Here is a 20,252-nt window from a genome sequence, read left to right as displayed (position 1 = left end):
AGTTGCCTATCATTTTCTAGACGCGAAATCCAAGACTCTAACACTTGTCTCTTCTGATCGTAAGGATTTTTGCTCTCGAGCTATACGTTACAATCGTCGTCGCTTAGGATATGCGACCGACTCGTTTTATGATATGAACCATGTCATATCAACCATTCACTTTTTCGCATCCCTAGAGATAGTCTAGAGAAAAGATGTAAAACGAACAATGGACGATTCCAGCTGGCATCTCGAGAAGATGTGGTGAGTGAATTATTTTGAACAAAACAGGCCGTTCATTTTGCTCAAGTCTCCGTGTTAGTCAGACCAATAACAAAGGGAAACATCAGGTTTCAACGAGTGGAAAAGCCCGCTCATCCATCGCAGGCAAGCATTAAATACAATGACATTATAAGGGATTTCATATTTTATGTTCTAAAATACCGACCACGAAAAAAATCTTTCTTACCATTGACCACATTTGTTTATACATCGACTAAGGTCAGGTCAGAGAGGAAATTTTCTCTCTCCTCAGGTATGTGGTCAGATGACTGTTTTAAAACGTAGAGGGCGTAACAAAACTTTTGCTTTTTTTTGGACGATCGGTAGTTTAGAACATATAACAAAGTCTTGTAAGATATCAGATTTATTCCGTATCTCAAATGTGATATCACCGAGTCCCATAAGATGCAATGTCTATTCTGTGTCTCATCTGTGTCAGAGATCTATGATTTTGACCAGAAATAAGCCTCGTTTGTGTTAGAAGCAGTTAGAAGTTTCGTCATCCATGATGAATTAACAAGTAAATCCATCGGTAAAACAGTACAGTACGTCTCGAATTACTTCTTGCCGTTTGTGTCGTATTCGTCGAGTCACGTCACACATAGTTTCCGAAGAAAATTTCAACGAAAATGGCATTCGCTTGTGGTACATGTGAAACACCGGGCTGTAAAACTATAGCCAGCCTCCAATGTCCAACTTGCCTGAAAATTGGGATACAGGGCTCTTATTTCTGTACTCAGGTAAGCACCACCTTATATATTTGAAGGTTAGTTCAAGAGATAAATACCAGGTATTTAAATATACCTCGTATGGTATTAATTAATAATAATTAAGATCATGTACATTTTATTTTTGAAACGACTATAGTATCATTCTTAGTATATAAGTATCGTTGTTAATATATTTTCGTAAGAAAATGAATAAATATCATGTTTTAATGATGTACGTTTATAAAAGATCTTTCGAGCGTTTCTCTAGATATTTTTGTTTATTTATTATGATACTTTTTTATCATTTTAGTATGTTCACATTTTGTTGCAGGATTGTTTTAAACGAAGCTGGAAAACACACAAAGTCATTCATCAATTGGCGAGTGAGTTTAGCAATTACCAATTACGTAAAGTGTAGATGTACTAATGCAAGATAAATTTATAATTATAAGCTAGAAAAATGTATATTTTATCAAATATATATACGTATTTAAATGATCGCGTTTAAAGTGCAAAAATACTGTTTCTAATAGAAGGAATAGGTGGAGATAAATCTTCGAACGAGTATAACCCATGGCCTTTCTATCATTATACCGGTAAATTACGTCCTTATAAGAGAGAACCTCGTCGGGAAGTACCCGAACATATCAAACGTCCAGATTATGCTACACATCCAACTGGTTTGTCCGTAAGCGAGCAATCGGTACGAGGTTCTGCGCAAATAAAAATCCTTGATGACGAGGAAATCGAGGGCATGCGAGTAGCTTGTAAGGTACAACGATTATTAAAAATATTAAAATATCTTTTTTGTTACGTTGATTGACGACTACTCCGATTGGAGTGATCGCATTAATTTTTTATACTTAGAAAATGTTCTTACTAATTTTATACAAACATATTTTTATTTTCTTTTAATGAAGAAGAGAACATAAATGAGAATTACTCCTATAGCTTGGACGAGAAGTCTTGGACGAGGCTGCACGTGCTTGTGATGTAGGTGTTACTACAGCGGAGATAGACAGAGCAGTTCACGAAGCTTGTATCGAAAGAGACTGCTATCCATCTCCGCTGAATTATTATCAATTCCCAGCTAGTTGTTGCACTTCTGTTAACGAAGTGATATGCCATGGTATTCCCGATACTAGGCCGCTTGAAGATGGAGATATTTGCAATGGTATTATAATGATATCTTTTTAAATACGGACTTAATAGAAGCACGATAATATTATAATTCTCGTTTCTTACAGTTGATGTAACTGTATATCATAATGGATTTCATGGTGACTTAAATGAGACGTTTCTAGTCGGTAGTGTAAAACCCGAAGTGAAAAAATTAGTTGAAGTTACGTACGAGTGTTTATCGAAAGCTATAGATATCGTACGGCCTGGTGAGAAGTATAGGGAAATTGGAAATATTATTCAGAAACATGCACAAGCGCATGGATTCAGCGTAGTACGTAGTTATTGCGGCCATGGAATTCATCGTTTATTCCACACTGCGCCAAGCGTACCTCATTATGCGAGTAAATATCCTGCTTATAATTGACGCTTTAAATCAACTGTTTTAGCTTAACTCGTTTTTGTTTTGTTTAGAAAACAAGGCAGTAGGTGTTATGAAACCGGGACACTGTTTTACTATAGAACCAATGATATCTCAAGGTACATGGAGAGACGAGATGTGGCCTGATACTTGGACAGCAGTTACCGCGGATGGTCAATGGTCGGCACAATTCGAACACACGCTATTAGTTACCGAAACTGGTTGCGACATTCTTACGAAACGACTCGCAAATGATGGCAAGCCGTGGTTTATGGATCGGTCATAGTAGTATTCTATCGTAAATTACCGCCAGTTTATGTCATCTCAAGTTTTGTGAATACGCAATCACTATACTGCTTAAAAAATCTTTGTAATTTTATTCGTGCGAGATTTGTTTTACTTTCTTCAGGATTGAATCCCCTTTCTCGTAAGTACTGTTAGTATGATAGTATTAAATCCGGTATTTTTTACTGTATGCCTGTTCTATTGGCTAATTTTGTAAAAATGAAAAGACGAGACGAGATGATCGAAAAGATAGAATATCTGTAGATTTTCGTTTGTAACCAAAATGACTCATGTACCATATATTGGATAGATTACCTCAATGATACATATGTACATATATATAAGTGTAATTCAGATTGGTGATGCGCAATAATTGAAATAAAATATTGATTCTTTAAATCAATGGCAATATCTTTTGTCCATTTTTTTACAACGAAGTACGAGTACATCGACAATAAATAACATTAAATAAATTACTATCCTTCACGCGACTGTTTTCAATGTATCGTCGACGAAAATTTAATAAATATTCTAATTATAACCACGAATCGTAATCTCAAAGAAGAAAGTTTCGTCGGCGTACCTTGTAAAAACAGTATAAAATTTCCCTCTTTATGAGAAACCCTATTCATTGTCTAAATTACACAGAAATCCCCGTAAAGATAAGTCTGATCGATAAATAGAACTGTAATAAATATTTTCGTCCGACTATATATACAAAATGATTCGCAAGAAAATGTTATACTGCGCTCTTAGGATTCAAACGCGATCCAAATTCAGCGTTCGATCGATCATAAGACGTTCTTCCGTCGAACGACCCGTTTGCCTGCGAATTTCCAGCATCCGCTTCGTCGTTTTCGTACTCGTACTCGACTTCTGTATTTTCTTTCGGTTCGTCGTTCTGTATCTCGGTATTGCTATAATCATTTTCATCCGGCACCATAATTCTCAATGGTCTTTTATTGCTATACGGATTTTGTCGTTGACGTTGCTGTTGTTGTTGCTGTTGTCTGTCGTATTCTTTCTGCCGTTCCTCGTATTGTTGCAGCTGTTGTTCGTGTTCTTTTTGTCGTTGTTTCTGCCGATTCTGAACTCGATCTTGATAATAATTCTGATCATAATGACCGTCGTCGTTGATTTGCTCGTTCGTTTTGTATTCTTCGTTCTTGTGATTAGGAGGCATAGTTTCATCGGTCTGTACATTTTCCTGTTGTTGTTGTTGTTGTTGTTGCTGTTGTTGTTGCTTTCGCAATTGCCCTATCAATTGACTGTTAACGTTTCCAGCAGCTGCCAGAGCTGCTAATTTTTCTGCAGCCTCTCGACTAGGCAGCGTCGTGTAAAATTGCGTGGACATTGCATCGTTGTTAGCCACTTTGTTAAAGTACGTCGTCTGATCCTTTTGATTGTTGGTTTGCTCGTATTCGATGTTATTTTCCAATTGTTCGTTTCCATCGGCGATATAAGCGAGATCCTCGTTCTGTTGCAGGCCAGCGTTCTCTTCCTCGTTCAGAGGTGACTCCGGTTCTACGTTGTAATTCGTATTGACCCTGCCAGCAGCGTAATCTTGGTTGAATAAGACCTGCTGTTGTTGTTGCTCCTTGTTATCTTGCTCGTCGTAATTGAACGATTGCATCTGGGGCTGCGAGAAACCAGTTACGCCGGTAGGCTGGAAGAATTGACCGAGTTGCTGCTGAAGTATGTGTTGCTGAAGTTGTGGCTGTTGACCTGGAATCACCATCGTTTCGATTTATCTTGTTATCTGAACGATGCGCTTCGGCCAAATCGATGTACGATATAGATAAAGGATAGCGCATGCGATCTGTCAGATTTTCTATTTCTCTTTACTATATCATTTCTCGCGTTTTGAAAAAGAAGAGGCCACTTTCTCCAACGTATTCTAATTTAATTTGCGGTAACGCAAGATTTATGTTAACGATACGTAAAACCTTTATTTCTCCATTTAATCGCAACGAAGAGGAAAAGAAACAAGATTTACTGGACTTTGGACTGTAAAAGTGACGCTAAAAAAGAGATATCGTGGATGAGAATCATACCTGTTTGATACTGCTCTGGCATTTTTTGGGGAAAGCTGTTTAGAAGGTCGTAAAGTTGAGTGGCCGAGAGCGGAGGACCAGCTGGTGCCGGATGACCAACGTGTAGATCAGGAATTTGTTGATTTATGATGTAAGGTGTCTGAGCAGCGGTACCAGGGAAACCAACGTGAAGAGAACTGTGAAGATTCGTTTGCATAGGTAAGTTGGGTTGTCCGAGTTGAATGTTCGTTCCGATAAGACCTATATTCGAAGCTGGATGATTATTCAAGTAAACATCGTTCGTTTGTAAGTCAGGATTCACTAATGTCGAAAGTGTTGCAAATTCCGGGGGCAAGAACGTTGGCAGAACAGTTTGATACTCTTTCTGACTGATATCGTTACTTTCGGTCACTTCGTACTGGTGTTGCACCGGTGTCGGACTGGTTACAGTCTTCTGGGGTGTCAAACTCGTGATGGTCGCAAGATCGAAATTAGGCAACAAGGAACCTACGAAGAGAACACGATTGAAAAAGAAAAAGTTAGAAGAGATAAAAATACATTTTTCAAACAGACTTCGATATTATTTAATGCTATTTAAATACGATATTTAATGCTAGAATTTCAATCCACTCGTAGTGCGTAAACTTGGAAAAATACTATGCATCGATAACAATTAACGTATACGTATATCGTGTATACTACGATCGTGTTTCTTTTTCGATAAAGACTAATCAATATCGTTTCTAGTAATCGACAAAATGAAAAATCTCAGATCCGTTCGTTTTACCAAGCGTTTGGTTAGCGGATTTCCATTGTTTAACTGCTAAAACATTGAAACTGAAAATAACGTAAACCAACCGTGTGGATTAACTTTGTAGGTAGGATCGGTTGCCTGTTGACGCCGAGACGTCTCGTCTGCGTTCGCTTCGTTATTGAAAGGCTTGTCCATGGGACTGAGATTCGGCGCAGGAATTGTATGAATCGGTCCTTTGTCGTCGTCGATGCCACCCCTGTGTGTCGGTGGTAGAACAGCGGCTTCCGGCCTGTACTCCGGACTATATTCCGGCATTTTGTTCACGGCATGGAACTCCTTAACAGGTGGACGTTGCGGAAGAACCGCGTGATTATTTAGAGGAGCTCTTATCGGCATTTGATTCTTCCAAATGGTTGGTGGCACGTTGAACATCGGTGGTCTGCGAATTCTTGAATAAAAGAACAAATCGGAAAAAAGTCACGTTCGATGAAGTAACCAGGTGTTCGATGAAATTTCCGACATTCACCTATAATTAGGCGGTTTCTGGGACATTCGTTTGGGCGGGAAGTTTCCATTTATGTGCATCGTGTTGCCCACGGAGATTCTATGGGCGATCGGCCATGATTTCTTGAACATCAGTTTAGGAGGCTGCGGAGGCGATAACTGGGGCCTTCTGATCTTGTACCTGGCCTCGACAAGGCAGACACACACGACCAACAAACAGCACAGCCAATTCGTCGTCTGGAATTTGGTTAACAGAGCGCGCCCGTTATATGTATTCCATGGGAAACAAAAAATTGGCAGTCGACCAGTTGTCATCGTAAAAGGTAAGTGGGTCTTCTTCTCTTATCAATATTTATCATCTATATCCTCTATTCTACGCAGGTTTTTCGTTAAAGAAATTCAACGTTCCATTTAATTTTCATGTACGTAGGTCATATGGATGTTTGCTGTTTCACTAAAGTTTCAAGATATTATTTTTTGAGAATTTATTAGGATCGGGAAAGCGGACGCGTTAAAACCGGAAGTCCAGGCCACTCTTACGGTATTCGCATATCAACACGTGCACTTAGTTTCATTCTTCGCGGTTATGGTACGGGTAGAGTCAACGCGTGCGATGTAATACGAGCCAGTGATCCTCAAATATTCTTCGATAAAAGACGACAAGATTTCTTCGCTTTTCTTGAATTACCAGGTATATTAGAGCGAGCGATTAGCATGCCGTTAAAACGAATCTAATACAGCAACGGCAATATGAAAAGTAATTTAAGCAGGTTCGATTCGACGTCAATCGGAGCTACGGCGAGAAAGGAAATCGCGTGTTTCGATTACTATTGCACGGCGATAAAATTGAATCGTTCGCTGAAATACGTTTGAAAGCAAGTGCTTTGGTATTCAACGCCAGCCGCTCAACTTGTTACGTCGAGCGTCGATTTGAACGGTCGTAACAATGACCGTGACAATGGTATCGTTAACCGATTACATCTATAGTTTGAGAGACGCTGGCACCGGCAATGAAACCGAAGAGAGAAGTGCCGCGAGTTGTTAGCGGACAAAGTGGGACGGTGTGCCACATCGACGTAGGAAAAGCGAGGGTAGTAAGAAGCTAAGAGAGCAGCGAGGTCGAAAAGAAAATAGCCGAGCATGGAAACGACGATGGTCCGGCTCGAATGGATTAGGAACGACGATGGTGGATGCAACCTGTTGCGTCGCGACCATTATACTTCGTTTTCGCTCGACTCGCGTTTCCGTTTGGTAATTTCGTTTGCCAAGCGCGCGTTATCGACGATGGAAGAAGATTCCGCGTGAAAGGTTGAACACTCCTGTCTTTGTTCTTAACATCTGATTTACAACGTTACAACCGATAAATAGGAATCCACGAAGTAGTTTAATTCGACGAATGATCGACGATACTTCTGACAGGATATCGCGATGAAATAAAAATTGAGAGAGCTTAATTTTACACGCATCGATAATATTTAGAACGTCCGTGATTGGGTCGTAGTTTTTGTATAATTAGACGTCTTCCATATCTCGCGGTACTTTTTCAAAAGGAGAGGAGGGAAACGTTTTCTCGAAGATGAAGGAAGAAACGTATGGCCATTTCCCGTTAATGATAATAATCAGACATCGACCGAGTATCCTTTTTTTGTCATATAACGGAACTAGTTTCTACGTTGGGTAGACAGGCCTATTAACTTGATTTTTCAATCGTAGCGTAGTTACAAGCGCATACCTGTATATTCGTGCATCGTAATACAATGTGAAGGATACCGTGACATAACTAATGCTAGTGAAATTGGCAAAATTGTATAGCAATGGGAAGAGTTCTAGTTAATCGAAGAAAATTAATTCGCCTGTACGAAGGAAAATTGTTAAAGTGAATTATACGCTGATATACGTTCCGCGAATAAGAGATTATTCGACTACAGAATTCGTAAGTATAAAATACTCGTGTCTTATTTAATTACTATACTAGAGAATTATTTATTTTAACGTTAGAAGATTTTTAGAATTATTTCATTGTTTCATAGCTCGCGTTTCTTACAAATTAGAACAATATAACGCACAAAGTTCATTTTTACAAAAGTTTCCATGCGAAAGTTAGGATAATCGTTAAGAAGAGTCTAATGTATATTTTTGTAATTTCAATCACAATCAGAAATGTCGATAAATCTCTTGAATTACAGACGATTCGATGTACGCGTAAACCACGCACGACTTCGACCAAAGGAAGTTACGTTGTTTTCGACGAAACCATCGAATCGTGCGAAATCGCTGTGTAGATTTTGTTGCTGTTAATCCGAAGATGAAGTTTCTTCAAGAACCAGGTACTAGAGAAAATATTGGTAAACAATAACGATGCTAAAAATCCTGACGTCTTACCTTCATTGTTTCGCCTTCCGAGCAAGAAGTTCCTCGAACGAAGAAATGACAATTTTCAGATTTATCACCTGCGCAACTTGGCGTTCTCACTGGAAGGAAAAGACGGGAAAACGATAAAAAATATGAGAAGAATATGCCGGAAGTTACGGCCACAAATAATCGAACACGAGTTAACGCGCGCGATGATTGGACATTGAGGGAGCACTGTGTGTTCTGCACGCAATTAGGTCATTGTCCTTCATTTATACTCGCAACCGGCGAACGTATCATCGAAGGCCGAAACGCTGTGCCTCCTACCTTACTCTGACGGATAACAGCTGCTTCGAAATGCGGAACGTAACCGGGAAAAGTCATGGGTTCCACGAAATTCACAAGAATTCCCAATTCTGCGTTTGTTCGTTCTGCATGTGCAACGGAAGCGCGTTAAGCGAATGTCAGTTAATCGTATCACGTAAGTAAATATCTATAATCGTACCTACAACGTTTCTCCAATTAACCGAGTCTACGATTGTGTTAAAGTAACGAAAACATCGTGAATATTTTACATTTTAATCCTTTTGAATTTTCTAATGGAAATTATTTCCTGTATTGCTCGTGTTTCACTTAACCGTTCTTCGACTCTGCTCGTTTCTAGATCTTCGTACACCGTACGCTTCGATTCTGCAAAACTTTCCCGAATTAAATAATTCATGCTTCAGCCACCTGTTCTTCTCTGAGACTCTGACATTTTCGATAGATTTCTCGCTCTCTTTCATCTTACGTTCCTTTCTCCCGTGTTTCTTCCTACTAAACTAAAGCGATACGCTCAACGTCAACGTCTCTCCGAAACGGTACTTCGTTGGAGCCGCTTTTAGAAAAGAAAAAAAGAAGAAAATGAGCATACCGAACGGAGGATCTTCGTCTCCGTTCAATTGCACGCCGATCAATTTCCAACAATAGTTTGTTAAACATTGACGTTCCTACAGATAGCTGGAATTGCACGCTCGTTTCGATCATTTGTCAGGTATGTGTTTAAACGTTTACACGGAGAACGAGATGGAACGTTTCAATGGCAGATTGTATTTTATTAAATGCACTACGATGGATGGAAGAAGAATTCGATGGCAGGAAAGTCGATTTACGAGTGTACCAGGGGCCCTTTGCCAGTCGGCAGATGGGCAGAGTGATCGAAGACCGGTTAAACGCCGTTTCTCTCCATATCCTGCTACTGGATTCCCTCGTGAGGATACAGCTGTGTGCGTGGATACGCGCGGACCAACGTGTGTGATCCAGTGACCCACTATATTCATCGGTGCTACGTGAGTTTATGACTAAAATTATGCGACCGTGCCATTCAATCATTTTCACGACCAACTGGAAACTTTTGCATTGCTTTGGGCATTTTCGTGCCATTTCTTTGGTCGCGTAACAACGACGAAGTCGCTGCAAACGGATCTTTCCGTAAAAATCATAAATCTTTGAACTTGTGGCATTTCCATATTTTTTTGTTAATACTTCGATTCTGTTCCACGTGATCGTTTCTCCTTTTCTTTTTTCGTTTTCTTCTCTGTATTTATTTTTGAAATCATAGAAACATAATGCGAAGATATCTCGTTCCTCGATGTGATTTATCGATAATGAAAAAATATGTTAGGCAATTTCGTGTGTTTTGTCAGTTGAGCGAGCGATCGGAATAAAAACGTAACAGGCATTGACGTTTTATAGCGATGTTTCAGCCGTTCGATATCTTTCAGCAATGTATTTGGAAAGAGCTGGTGTTATTCAGGATTGAAGGTTCATTGCACTCGATAGGAAGCATTGATGAAAGGAGATCGAGGCTGGATGTTGGTTCAGACGTTTTATTTCCCGATTGTCGTTCGTTGCTCCTCGTATTCGTTTGCACGTGATAATGTGAGAATAAAGTAACGCACCTTCCAACACAGTATCGGTACGTATCGATTAATCATAAGAATAATGCTTCTTTTAATAAACAAATATTACGAATGAAATTGAAGTTAGTTTATTAAATTACCAACGATAACAATAGCGAATAATAAAAATCAAAGGATAACAATAACAACAAATATTTATTCAAATTCGATGGTTCACTTGCGAAACTGTACATACACCATAAAAGACTAATTAAAACAAGGCCAAGTCGTAGAGAGCGTAATAAAAATACTACGATGCCTATAATTACTAATTCTAACGAGTGTTAGGAGAAAAGGAAGGGAGAATAAAGTAGTTAATCGTATTATTATGGCCTCCTTCGCTGCATGAAAATCGGCATCAGCGTTACCCGAGCTACATTTGCATTTATACGCATAATGAATCGTTATAAACTTTCATACAGCACGCTCGCCTTCTTAACGATCGGCAATCGACGAAAACCAGATGCAACAGTCGTATTTATCACGGCGAACATGCGAAAAGAGCGAACATCGTACGGCTCATTGCCGATTCAACGCGTATCACAAGATAAAATCAACTACAAAGTACGTTAGCTCGACTGTTGTCCATAATTGTCCCACGTTCGCCGTTCCCTCATTTGCATGTCGGACAGCTTTCTTTTTTCTACGATGATTCCGTGAGGATTCGTCTTCGAATAACTTCGATCGAATCCATGAAATTTCTAGGTTTTCTTTTACGACGATAACGAGGCGAAAGCCGAAACTCGGACGAACACGCTCACACACGCGCCAACACACGTACGCATACATATTCGTATGTAGGTAAATTGTCTCTGGCTAACATTCCTCCTTCCTGGATCGGTCCTTCGGAAACAATTTTACGAATTTCCCTCGGCGATATTACGTACACCGAATTTCCTTGCACTCGCTATAGTTTTCAATCCCAACGCGAATTCCTGGCTTCTTTAGCATCTGTGATATCTTTCGAATCCATCGACGACCGGGTAGTACGAATAGGAGTAGACCACTGTAACAGAAAGTATCGGAAGAAAATTACAATTATATTTGCAAATTATAAAATATAAAAATAGCGTGCATCTGACTGTAGAAGGCGAACTGGAGAAAAAGCGATAGAACTATTCAGGATGACAGAAGAGCCAGGTTCTCTGGATGCTGAGTATCGTATCACGCTGAGCTTGCGTAGGTCCGAGTAACGAAATGCGGAGTAGAATATGGACGATAAGGTAGACTATAGGTGACGCAAGATACACGTAGCTCGCGTCCAATTAGCTACTATACTTACAGCTGCTATTCATGACAGTAATCGAATCTTTGCCTGGTGTATGTTCTTAGGTATATCAGGAATTAAACAGGACACAGAAGACGTGGCGAAGTCTCGATAAGTCGCGAAAGAAAATTAGAAAGATCACCACGCCTACGATCGAACGACTGAGAACTCGCAGACTCCGGTCTCTCGTCAGCTGCTGCGACCCGGCACGAACAATCTCAGCAACGTCAGATCCTGGTGAGATGGCTTCGCGTGAAACTTCGCGTGCCCAGTAAACACACGATGGAGGATATTCACGAGGTATAACGCGATTCCAATTACCTGCGACTATTCTTCGGCTCTAGCCTCGTTGCAGTCTCATACGTTGCGCGATCTCGCTGACGGACCTTCTCCTCTGCGAGCTGCTTCTTCTTCGATACAAGCCATGAAGATTGAAATTAGCGTACGGCTGAAGCAATCCCTGATTTTGCCAATACGGCGACGAGACATGCGGATTCCACAGTGGTATCTTCAATGGTCCTTGCAGCGGATAAGAGTACGGCAGCAATGGCAAATTCTGCAAGTTCGTATGCGGCTGCAACTTGGGCAACTCCGCGGATATTTTAATCGACTCTATTTTCTGTGGGTCTGTGTCGATCGACAAGCTCGAGTACACGGACAGATCGTTGCCGTTGTTCGTACCTCCGTTTAAAATCTGCAAGTTGCCTTTATCTGGAAGAGAGTATCGAATGTGTATCGGTGGATATTCGACGCTCTGTTGAATAGACAGCGGACCAGAAGCGAGAGAAGCGTAGTCGAGTCCTTTAACGTGATCGTAGCCGGACAACGGCGGTACTGAATTTGAATTCACGTTGTGATCGTGTTGATTAAAATTTTGATAGCTGTTTGCATTTCCTAACACGGTGTTTTCGATGTCTTCGTGGGGCAGTTCCGGTGGTGGGCCGTAGTAATTGTCCTCCGAGTGTGCTACCGCAGGTTTTTCGGCGTCCACGTCCACTGTGTGGTGATCGTAACCGTAATCGTCCGGTTTCGTTGGTTTCACGATTAGAAGGCCCGCCTGGGCAACTGTAAATGTAACGTCTGTCAGTCTTGTCTGAACGATAATCCTTCGTTTCATGAAGTTATGATAAATTCGTTAGATTCTTATCGACAAACCGTCGAATATTAGATACGCTCAACCACATTCCATTGTATTAATAATCGCTACTTTTAAGCGTTAATAAGTACCTTTTTTTTTATCGATAAACGTTCGTTTTCTTTTAATCGAAGTTCATGAAACGAAAAGTTAATCCGTTTAGTTGTTACCATGTAGCCGATCGTATGTACAAGTGTATTAGTAGGCACACTTTCTGTACAACTTTATCGATTTATAAGCTCGATCACTTTGTGTAAATCATTCTATCGACGTATTAAATCGTCAGTCAACGAATAAATTCGCAAATCTCGATTAGTCCTGCGACGTTACACCTACATACAATCCTGCTAGTTACACACACACACACACACACACGGTAGAACAGCCTAACGATGAAAAGCATAATTTTGCTCGCATGACATCATGACACTTGAAATAAAGTCCAGATATGCCAGATAGTTTTGGTCTTCCCATGCTAGAAAATGACTAGAAAGCGTAAATTACAAAGAGCTAGTACCGTTTAGAAATGGATGAAACAGAAACCGGTGAGAATACAGTACCCTATTATAATATTCCAGGATTAATACAACTTGTTTAAATACAAACTGGCAAACCTGTTTCGCACAAGCATCCTATCGAAAGGATCGATGATCTTGTTGGGAGAAAGTCGTGTTAACGGTGTGGTATATCGAAAGGTTCAGAGCGAAAGTAGATTAACTTGGAATTTTGAAGATCACCGAAGAAAGAATCGTTCTCACGGAAGAGGCTAATTATTACGGGTGTCTCAAAGAGACCGTAGTCGTAGAAACGTGACACGTAGTAAAGAAGCGCGTTACGATTGAGGAAGAATTCACAGTGGTGGGACCTGTGTTTAAAGCGCCGAATATGTACAGGGTGTTCCCGATTTAAATGTCAAGCTTTCGCGTATCGGTAAACTAGCAAAGAGGAAGCAAAAATACTTTCGTTCTTTCGTTTATTTATTTGCTTATTCGCGTATAATAATTTTGAAACGGAAAACTTCTTCGTTTCTTTGTCGAGATTTTCTCAAAAAAAAAAAAAAAAGGACGGAGCAAAAACGAGCAAGTGTTGAATCGAATGGATGATATTGAAATTGCGAACACCCTGTATAACGAACGGCTGCGGAATTCAACATACCACTACGGGAATTCTTCCGCAGCCCATCTCTCCTCTTCGCTTTCCTCGTGCTCGTACACGGAGGAAAGTTCCGCAGATTAGGATCTCATTTGAAAGCGAAGATCGCTCTTACTTTCTTTATTCCAAAACGCGTAACAGTGTTCTCCAGAGATTCTACGCCTCTCACCGAATTCTTTTTACAAGCATACAGGAACACCCTTACATATATAACGTACGCGTGTATATACATGGAGCGCATCATACGTTCGAATCAAGAATATAAGCGCATTTCGAGTTAACGAGTTAACGTTGCTGTGTGGAATCGCAAATTGCATTACGATCAAATGCAATGCCTTTGCAAATGGAACTTTAGAAAAGTAAGAGGCTATTAGCGTATTAGTATCGATGCTGCGGTGTTAATAACGTGTTTCAATGATCGTTATTCACATCGAGAAACCTTACCATCCGAGGATGAGTCATAATTTCCGTTTTCCTGATACTCGTCATGAGGTTCGCCATATTCCTCGATACTGGGCGGTGGTCCGTCGTAACTTTCTTCGTGACCTGTTCCGTTTCATTCCACTTTTAATTTCCAATTATCCTTAAGCTGACGTGTATATCAAATGAAAGTAATTTCACGACTTGTGACAGCGAACTGCTCCGTAAATTATATATACTAGATATACAGGGTGGTTGGTAACTGGTGGTACAAGCGGGAAGGGGGTGATTCTACGAAAATATAGAATATAGAAATATAGAATAAAAAATTTGTCGTTCGAGGCTTTGTTTTCGAGAAAATCGACTTTGAATTTTCGCCCGGTACGCGCCCACTTTATCGCGTCTCGTTATAACGGATCTCACTGTAGATCGTTGTCTGGATGGAAAAATTAAGAAAAATTTTTATTCTATATTTTCGACTTCTTTTTTCACGTAGAATCACCCCCTTTCCGCTTGTACCACCAGTTACCAACCACCCTGTATATAATATTATTAAACTATATATCGTAAGTCAGAGACAGACAGAAAATTATTCGTTATCTGTGTGTTATTGATCATCAAGTTGCCAATACGAGAATGTTACACGTTAAGCGATGAGAGTTGAAATTAGAGAAACACTCACCACCTTCCGGAGGATGATCGTACAAGTATGCGGGATGAGGCTGAGGAGGATGCACGGCGCTCTTGACGATATTACGACCCAAGGTCGTGATAGCATCCCCGGTTTTAGTGATAATTTTGCTCTTGGCCGCGACAAGGTAAGCGCCCCCTTTCAGTAGCTGACCTTTCAAAGCAATCACACCGCCACTTACGGCTTTTACGGCTTGCATTAACGTGGTAATGATCGCCTTTTTGAAGTCCCACATGTCGAACGCCTTATCGTTGTACTATCATAGAAAAATTCCATTAACAAGGCACGTGTTGCGCAAATTAATCTGTACTTTATTGAGTATTATATATTGCACGATACAGCTGGGATTATTATAAGAATGCCTCTATATTAATATTAATATAAGAACTATAACTAACGCGAACTATCTGTGTCACATTTTTCACACAACCGGTGTTCCTTGTTCCATGTTCTATTTAATATATAAAAAATGCGCGCTGCAACATTTTCAAATTACAATTCGACGTTCTTTGGAGATTCGGACGATTCCCTTAATCGTTGCTTCTATGTTGCAAATCAAACTCAATCACGACAGGTTCGAACGATCGGCGATGACATGTTACGGTCGACCTGTTTCACTCAACGTCGATTACACGAACATCGTAATTTCACGATGGAAATTGCAAATTTCTATGCGGCTTGGTACTCGCGAATCGACTAATTGTGAAATGGTGTTGCGCTCGTTTGTAACAAACTTTTGTAGATCGTATAAAAAGAATGAAAGTTTCGCGATACCCATTATATACTCGGAAGAATTTCATTCGACAACGATTCCTAATTGACACGTTTCCTATTTCCATCGTGAAATTCTTTCAGCGTGAAATATTTTCTACGATTAGCTAAGGGGCGTGCTAAGACAAGAGCCAGCTAAACATTTCCCTCCTTAATTGCAACCTGAACGACCCACATAATGATTCCTTTTTCGTGCAGCTAATGTACCGATATAATCGTTTGTACTAATGTTTCTACATCTGTCATTCTATTCTACTTCGTTTTCGCCAAAAAACGACTGAGCGTTCGATCATAGCTCACGGGTTCGTTTAAAGAAAGCTCCATAGATTTCGGAATTTCTTTCCTTCTTTTTTTCGTCGAATCAAACCGTTGTCATATCGAAACACAAACGAACTTTCTACGCAGATGAATTCACTTTCACCTGAAGCTAATTACGTAAAATTCGCTATAAAGGCAACGAAGGCCTTCATAATCTCGTTTCCAAATACCAGCATTGCTGATATCCGCTCGTTCCGTTATTTATGCGCATACATCAACTTCCGCCAGCGTGTAATTCGTTTGGAATTTTTCACGAACGAAGCATTTCCTCCGATATAGAACTGAAAACTTCATTTTCATTGCCCGCCAATGTGTGGCAATCGACAGCGATCCATCTCATAGAAAATTAATCGCGATCGCGTATCTCAATCGAACCCGCTCGTTTTAATTTTAACTTGCCAATGTCTATATAGTTACCGAGTAAACTTGTCCATATTCTGGTTTCGGCTTTGGTTTATCGTCGCTCGACGACGAACTCGAATGGGCACTCGTCTGGGAACTCTGCGCCGAGATCGAGGAAGATCCTTTCGAAGCGCTGCTGGACGCGCTCACGAGGCCACTGATTATACCTTTGGCTATGCCACCGATCAGGCTGCCAGATCCTTTTAGAATCGATCCAGAATCAGATCCAGACGATTCTGAATTTCCTTCGTCGTGCTCTCCGTATGTATTATGCCCGTATCCTGTGTACTCGTGCGTGTATCCGTCTGGTGGCGATTCGTATCCATCACGGTCGTATATCTCGCGTTTTGATCCTGATCGCTTTATCCTATCTTGCATGAACGCCACGTATTTCTGGTTTGCCAGCATCTCGATCATAGCTCGATTCCCGCCAACTCGGTCTATCACGTCTCTCTGTAGATTTTCTGGAAGAAGTCGATAGATCTCCAAGATTTGTTGGTCGCTGAGTTTGTTAATTGCCGGATCGTTGGCCGCATTTTCCAGCATCTGCCACTGTTCGTCCATTGTCCCTTGGTCTGTCGATGTTCTTCGATAGGGGGCTAATCGCTCGAGCTGCGCTGATGCACGTGCTCGCAACGCTTTTTCTTTCGAGGTTGCGCTTTCCGATAGAACGACGACGATCGAACAGCCGACAGTGAACAGCCACAGTAACTGAAATTCATTGGAACGTGATTATCGATATTGTTTTATCGTTTTTAACTCATTCGAAGCCGATGGCCATTCGAGTCGATCGTTTATGCTTAGGAAACAAGTTTCGAATGAGTTAAAAGACAATTAGAACGCACGAAGGGTATTTAGGATTGCACTTGCTGTACTTGTTCGAGGATATTTCGACGGTATATTGGATCAATGGTATATGCAATGCCTAACAGGGCATCGCAGCGTAACATGTTAGTAAGTTTATAAATCAGTGAAACATGTAGCATTGGAACGTGAATGCGACAAGTAGAGCGGCTCTTGGTGAAAGTCATACGAAGACGCGTGTCTTAGACATATGTATATGTATGTGATTGCAGCGACGATCAACGATCTTGACGGAATTACTGGTTTCGCAAACTGTATCGAGAGAAAAAGAAACTAAGAAATTGACGACGAGTGTTGTCAATCAAATGCATGAAAAACCTCGATACAGATCGAAAGTCGATCTTCGATCGTCTGTCCGTTCCAGAAGTTTCAATCTAAAAGTTCCAATCGAGCTTCGCGCCTCTCGAATTTTTACCAAGTTTCACAGTAATTGTTTTCTTAATAGCCCGTGCTCTGATTTTTTAGAAAATGGCCTAAAGATTTTTCAAGAATTTTTCTCTCTTATATTTCGAATAAAATAAGATAAATAGTCCCGTACGATCATAAATTGCAAGCAAAACGAACTCGCGCTCGTTGCAGAGATTCAGTAGAAATCTCCAGCGATCTACATTCCTCATTCGCTTGCGAAAATCGAATAAACAAATGCTCGACTGCTACTTGAAAATAAAAATTCCACTTTGCAGAATCATTCTCGTCTTGTACGTTCGACTGCACCATCCTTTTCTTCGATAAATAACGTTGCAAGTTTCGCTAAAAGTTGTAGAAACATCGACTCGCGTTTCAAACTCACGTTTTCCTCCGAAATAAATTCCTTAGCCCATTAAGAAGAACCGGTGTTTTGAACATTTCGATCGAGCCACAAATCCAATGGAAATAGATTTTTTTTACAATTCTGTAACGACTCGTACCGAAGTGGTAAATCCGGAGAAACACCGTGAAACTTATGCCGTATTTTTGGCCTAACCACTCGAGGGGAATGTGAATTATCTCAGCCGGACGAAAGTGATCAAGGTGTCCTTGTCCTTGCACTCGGTGGTGCCAACGTTTGACCTAGTTACCATACGCTCCAGGTTGCATTACTCTCGACACGATTTCTAAAAAGCGTCTAGCGAGCCGGCGTATCATAAAAACGTCACCCTGGGCACCAAGATCCGATTCCTTGGAAAGAAAGGTACCTGTCCGGTCGAAGAATCTGCATATCGCGAAAATCATTTCCTGTTATACCTGTTATATCGATAGAAAGGAATACTTGGCCACGATCTTTCGTCATCGATTTTAACTTTCTTCGCACTGTCGCGATGGACCCACTCGTATCGCATGGGATCCGCCATAACTTTCATATTTTTGTTATTTTTATTTTCAAACTGAACGCTTAAGCACTTTTTTATGTTCGTTTGTTGAACAGCGAGAAACGTTTTCTTCGTTGAAAGAAAGTTCGTAGAGTGTCGTTTATGGAATGGAAAATTTGAGGCGGAAAAATCGTACGTACGAAAAATCGAACGGAACACTTTCGCAGAAAGGATAATACGAAGGAAAACGCAAGAGGATATTTCGTATTGTGTTGAGAGAGATAGTTTTAGTTATCAAACGAATAAACGCGATTTCTCAAGGGTAAGCGACCGCTTGTTAATGACAATGATCGTCGCGTTTCTTCACACTTTTACCTTCTAAACATCGCGAGATCGAACGCGCGGGAACAAAATGCAATTTTCTACGTTGCCGTGTGTGCATCTCGGGAAGAACGTATCCGTGAATAGGAACAAATATCCTTTACTTTCACATGGATTTTAATCGCAACGCCTCGACCCTCGACCGCGCCACAGGAAGCGAAACCGCAAAGAGATCGCCTTATAGAACGATCTTATAAATGGAATTTCAGACTGGAGTCACATCGATCTTATCAAGAGGAAATTTTAAGAACAATGCAAGTCCATTGGGTTCGGAGTCCTGGACTCATTGGAGCATAAACAGTATTCATAAGTATAACTAGTCCTTCTTTAAACGACTTTTCGTTCACGTAATGATAGAAGTTCAACGTCCAGATAATCGGATTCAATCGGCAGGAGAACATATTTAATTCAGGCATTGATTAAGATTTCTTTGCTAAAGTAGAATTCGAATAAATGGAATTTGCCCGTGGTGAATTTTGAAATTGATAAGTATAATTAATTCGCACAAATGTAAATTCTATTTCAGGATTTCTGAGGTCTTCCTCTCGACAAGGTCGGTACGGGCCCGTTAATCGGTTCGAACAAGAAAGGCAAGAGTAAGATTTCGATAGGAAAATGAGCACTTCACATATGAACCGAAAGAAATTCGGTACACAATGATCTTGAGACGCGTACCTTCATCGTTGACTTTCACGGTAGATCGGTAAAAGGATCACGGCACTCTCACTGAACTCACTGGCCATCGCCATCGAGTATTTCCTCTCTTTATACCGACTCCCACCTTGTTAGCTTTTACAGGAGAGCGTTGCCCACCACGAGAATGTTTTTCTTTTTTCCAAAATTTGGAAGCGAATCTCTTTTCCTTTCGTTTGTAAGAAGATTAAGCCGATTCATCGAGATCCGCAGATCCGTATCTGGTGAAATTTTCTAATCCTCAGACATCAATTTTCCATTAAGTTCTTGCTTCCATTGTTCTCGTTAATGCTGCAACTATTTCCATTATCTCTATGATTTACGTTAATAGCAGCGGTAACAAGTATAATATCAGTATTTATGCAAATTCAGTTCTAAATATATTGCATAGCAAAGGGTAAATACGAAGCTTCGTCTTATAAAATGATTATCTTTCCAAAATTAAGACGTTGTTCGACTTTATTTAGAAACTGAGAATTAGAATTAGAAC

General features: G+C 40.4%; 3 protein-coding genes across 3 annotated transcripts; 1 reads left to right on the top strand and 2 right to left on the bottom strand.

Moving 5' to 3' along the window:
• The first annotated feature begins 495 nt into the window (after window positions 1-495).
• LOC117156982 (methionine aminopeptidase 1) lies at window positions 496-3,195 on the top strand. Its single transcript, XM_033334578.2, has 6 exons — window positions 496-1,001; window positions 1,303-1,354; window positions 1,505-1,743; window positions 1,923-2,145; window positions 2,219-2,494; window positions 2,565-3,195. Exons 1-6 carry the CDS (start codon window positions 891-893, stop codon window positions 2,795-2,797), a joined length of 1,134 nt encoding a protein of 377 aa, XP_033190469.1. The 5' UTR covers window positions 496-890; the 3' UTR covers window positions 2,798-3,195.
• Window positions 2,902-8,659, bottom strand: LOC117156976 (uncharacterized). The gene is made up of 5 exons (XM_033334569.2): window positions 8,470-8,659; window positions 6,110-6,324; window positions 5,688-6,031; window positions 4,851-5,336; window positions 2,902-4,521 (listed from the first exon to the last, which is right to left on the bottom strand). Exons 1-5 carry the CDS (start codon window positions 8,473-8,475, stop codon window positions 3,536-3,538), a joined length of 2,037 nt encoding a protein of 678 aa, XP_033190460.2. The 5' UTR covers window positions 8,476-8,659; the 3' UTR covers window positions 2,902-3,535.
• Window positions 8,660-10,556: 1,897 nt separating this feature from the next.
• On the bottom strand, window positions 10,557-20,041 carry LOC117157091 (uncharacterized). Its single transcript, XM_033334802.2, has 6 exons — window positions 19,745-20,041; window positions 16,551-17,246; window positions 15,036-15,300; window positions 14,378-14,479; window positions 11,968-12,711; window positions 10,557-11,385 (listed from the first exon to the last, which is right to left on the bottom strand). The coding sequence occupies exons 1-5, from the start codon at window positions 19,748-19,750 to the stop codon at window positions 11,987-11,989; spliced, it is 1,794 nt and encodes a 597-aa protein (XP_033190693.2). The 5' UTR covers window positions 19,751-20,041; the 3' UTR covers window positions 10,557-11,385; window positions 11,968-11,986.
• Window positions 20,042-20,252: the final 211 nt, after the last annotated feature.

The sequence above is a fragment of the Bombus vancouverensis genome, chromosome 10, assembly GCF_051014615.1.
Source record: "Bombus vancouverensis nearcticus chromosome 10, iyBomVanc1_principal, whole genome shotgun sequence".
NCBI classification, from domain to species: domain Eukaryota; kingdom Metazoa; phylum Arthropoda; class Insecta; order Hymenoptera; family Apidae; genus Bombus; species Bombus vancouverensis.
The sequence above is the reverse complement of the archived record's forward strand: the minus strand, read 5'-3'. Positions and strand labels throughout refer to the sequence as shown.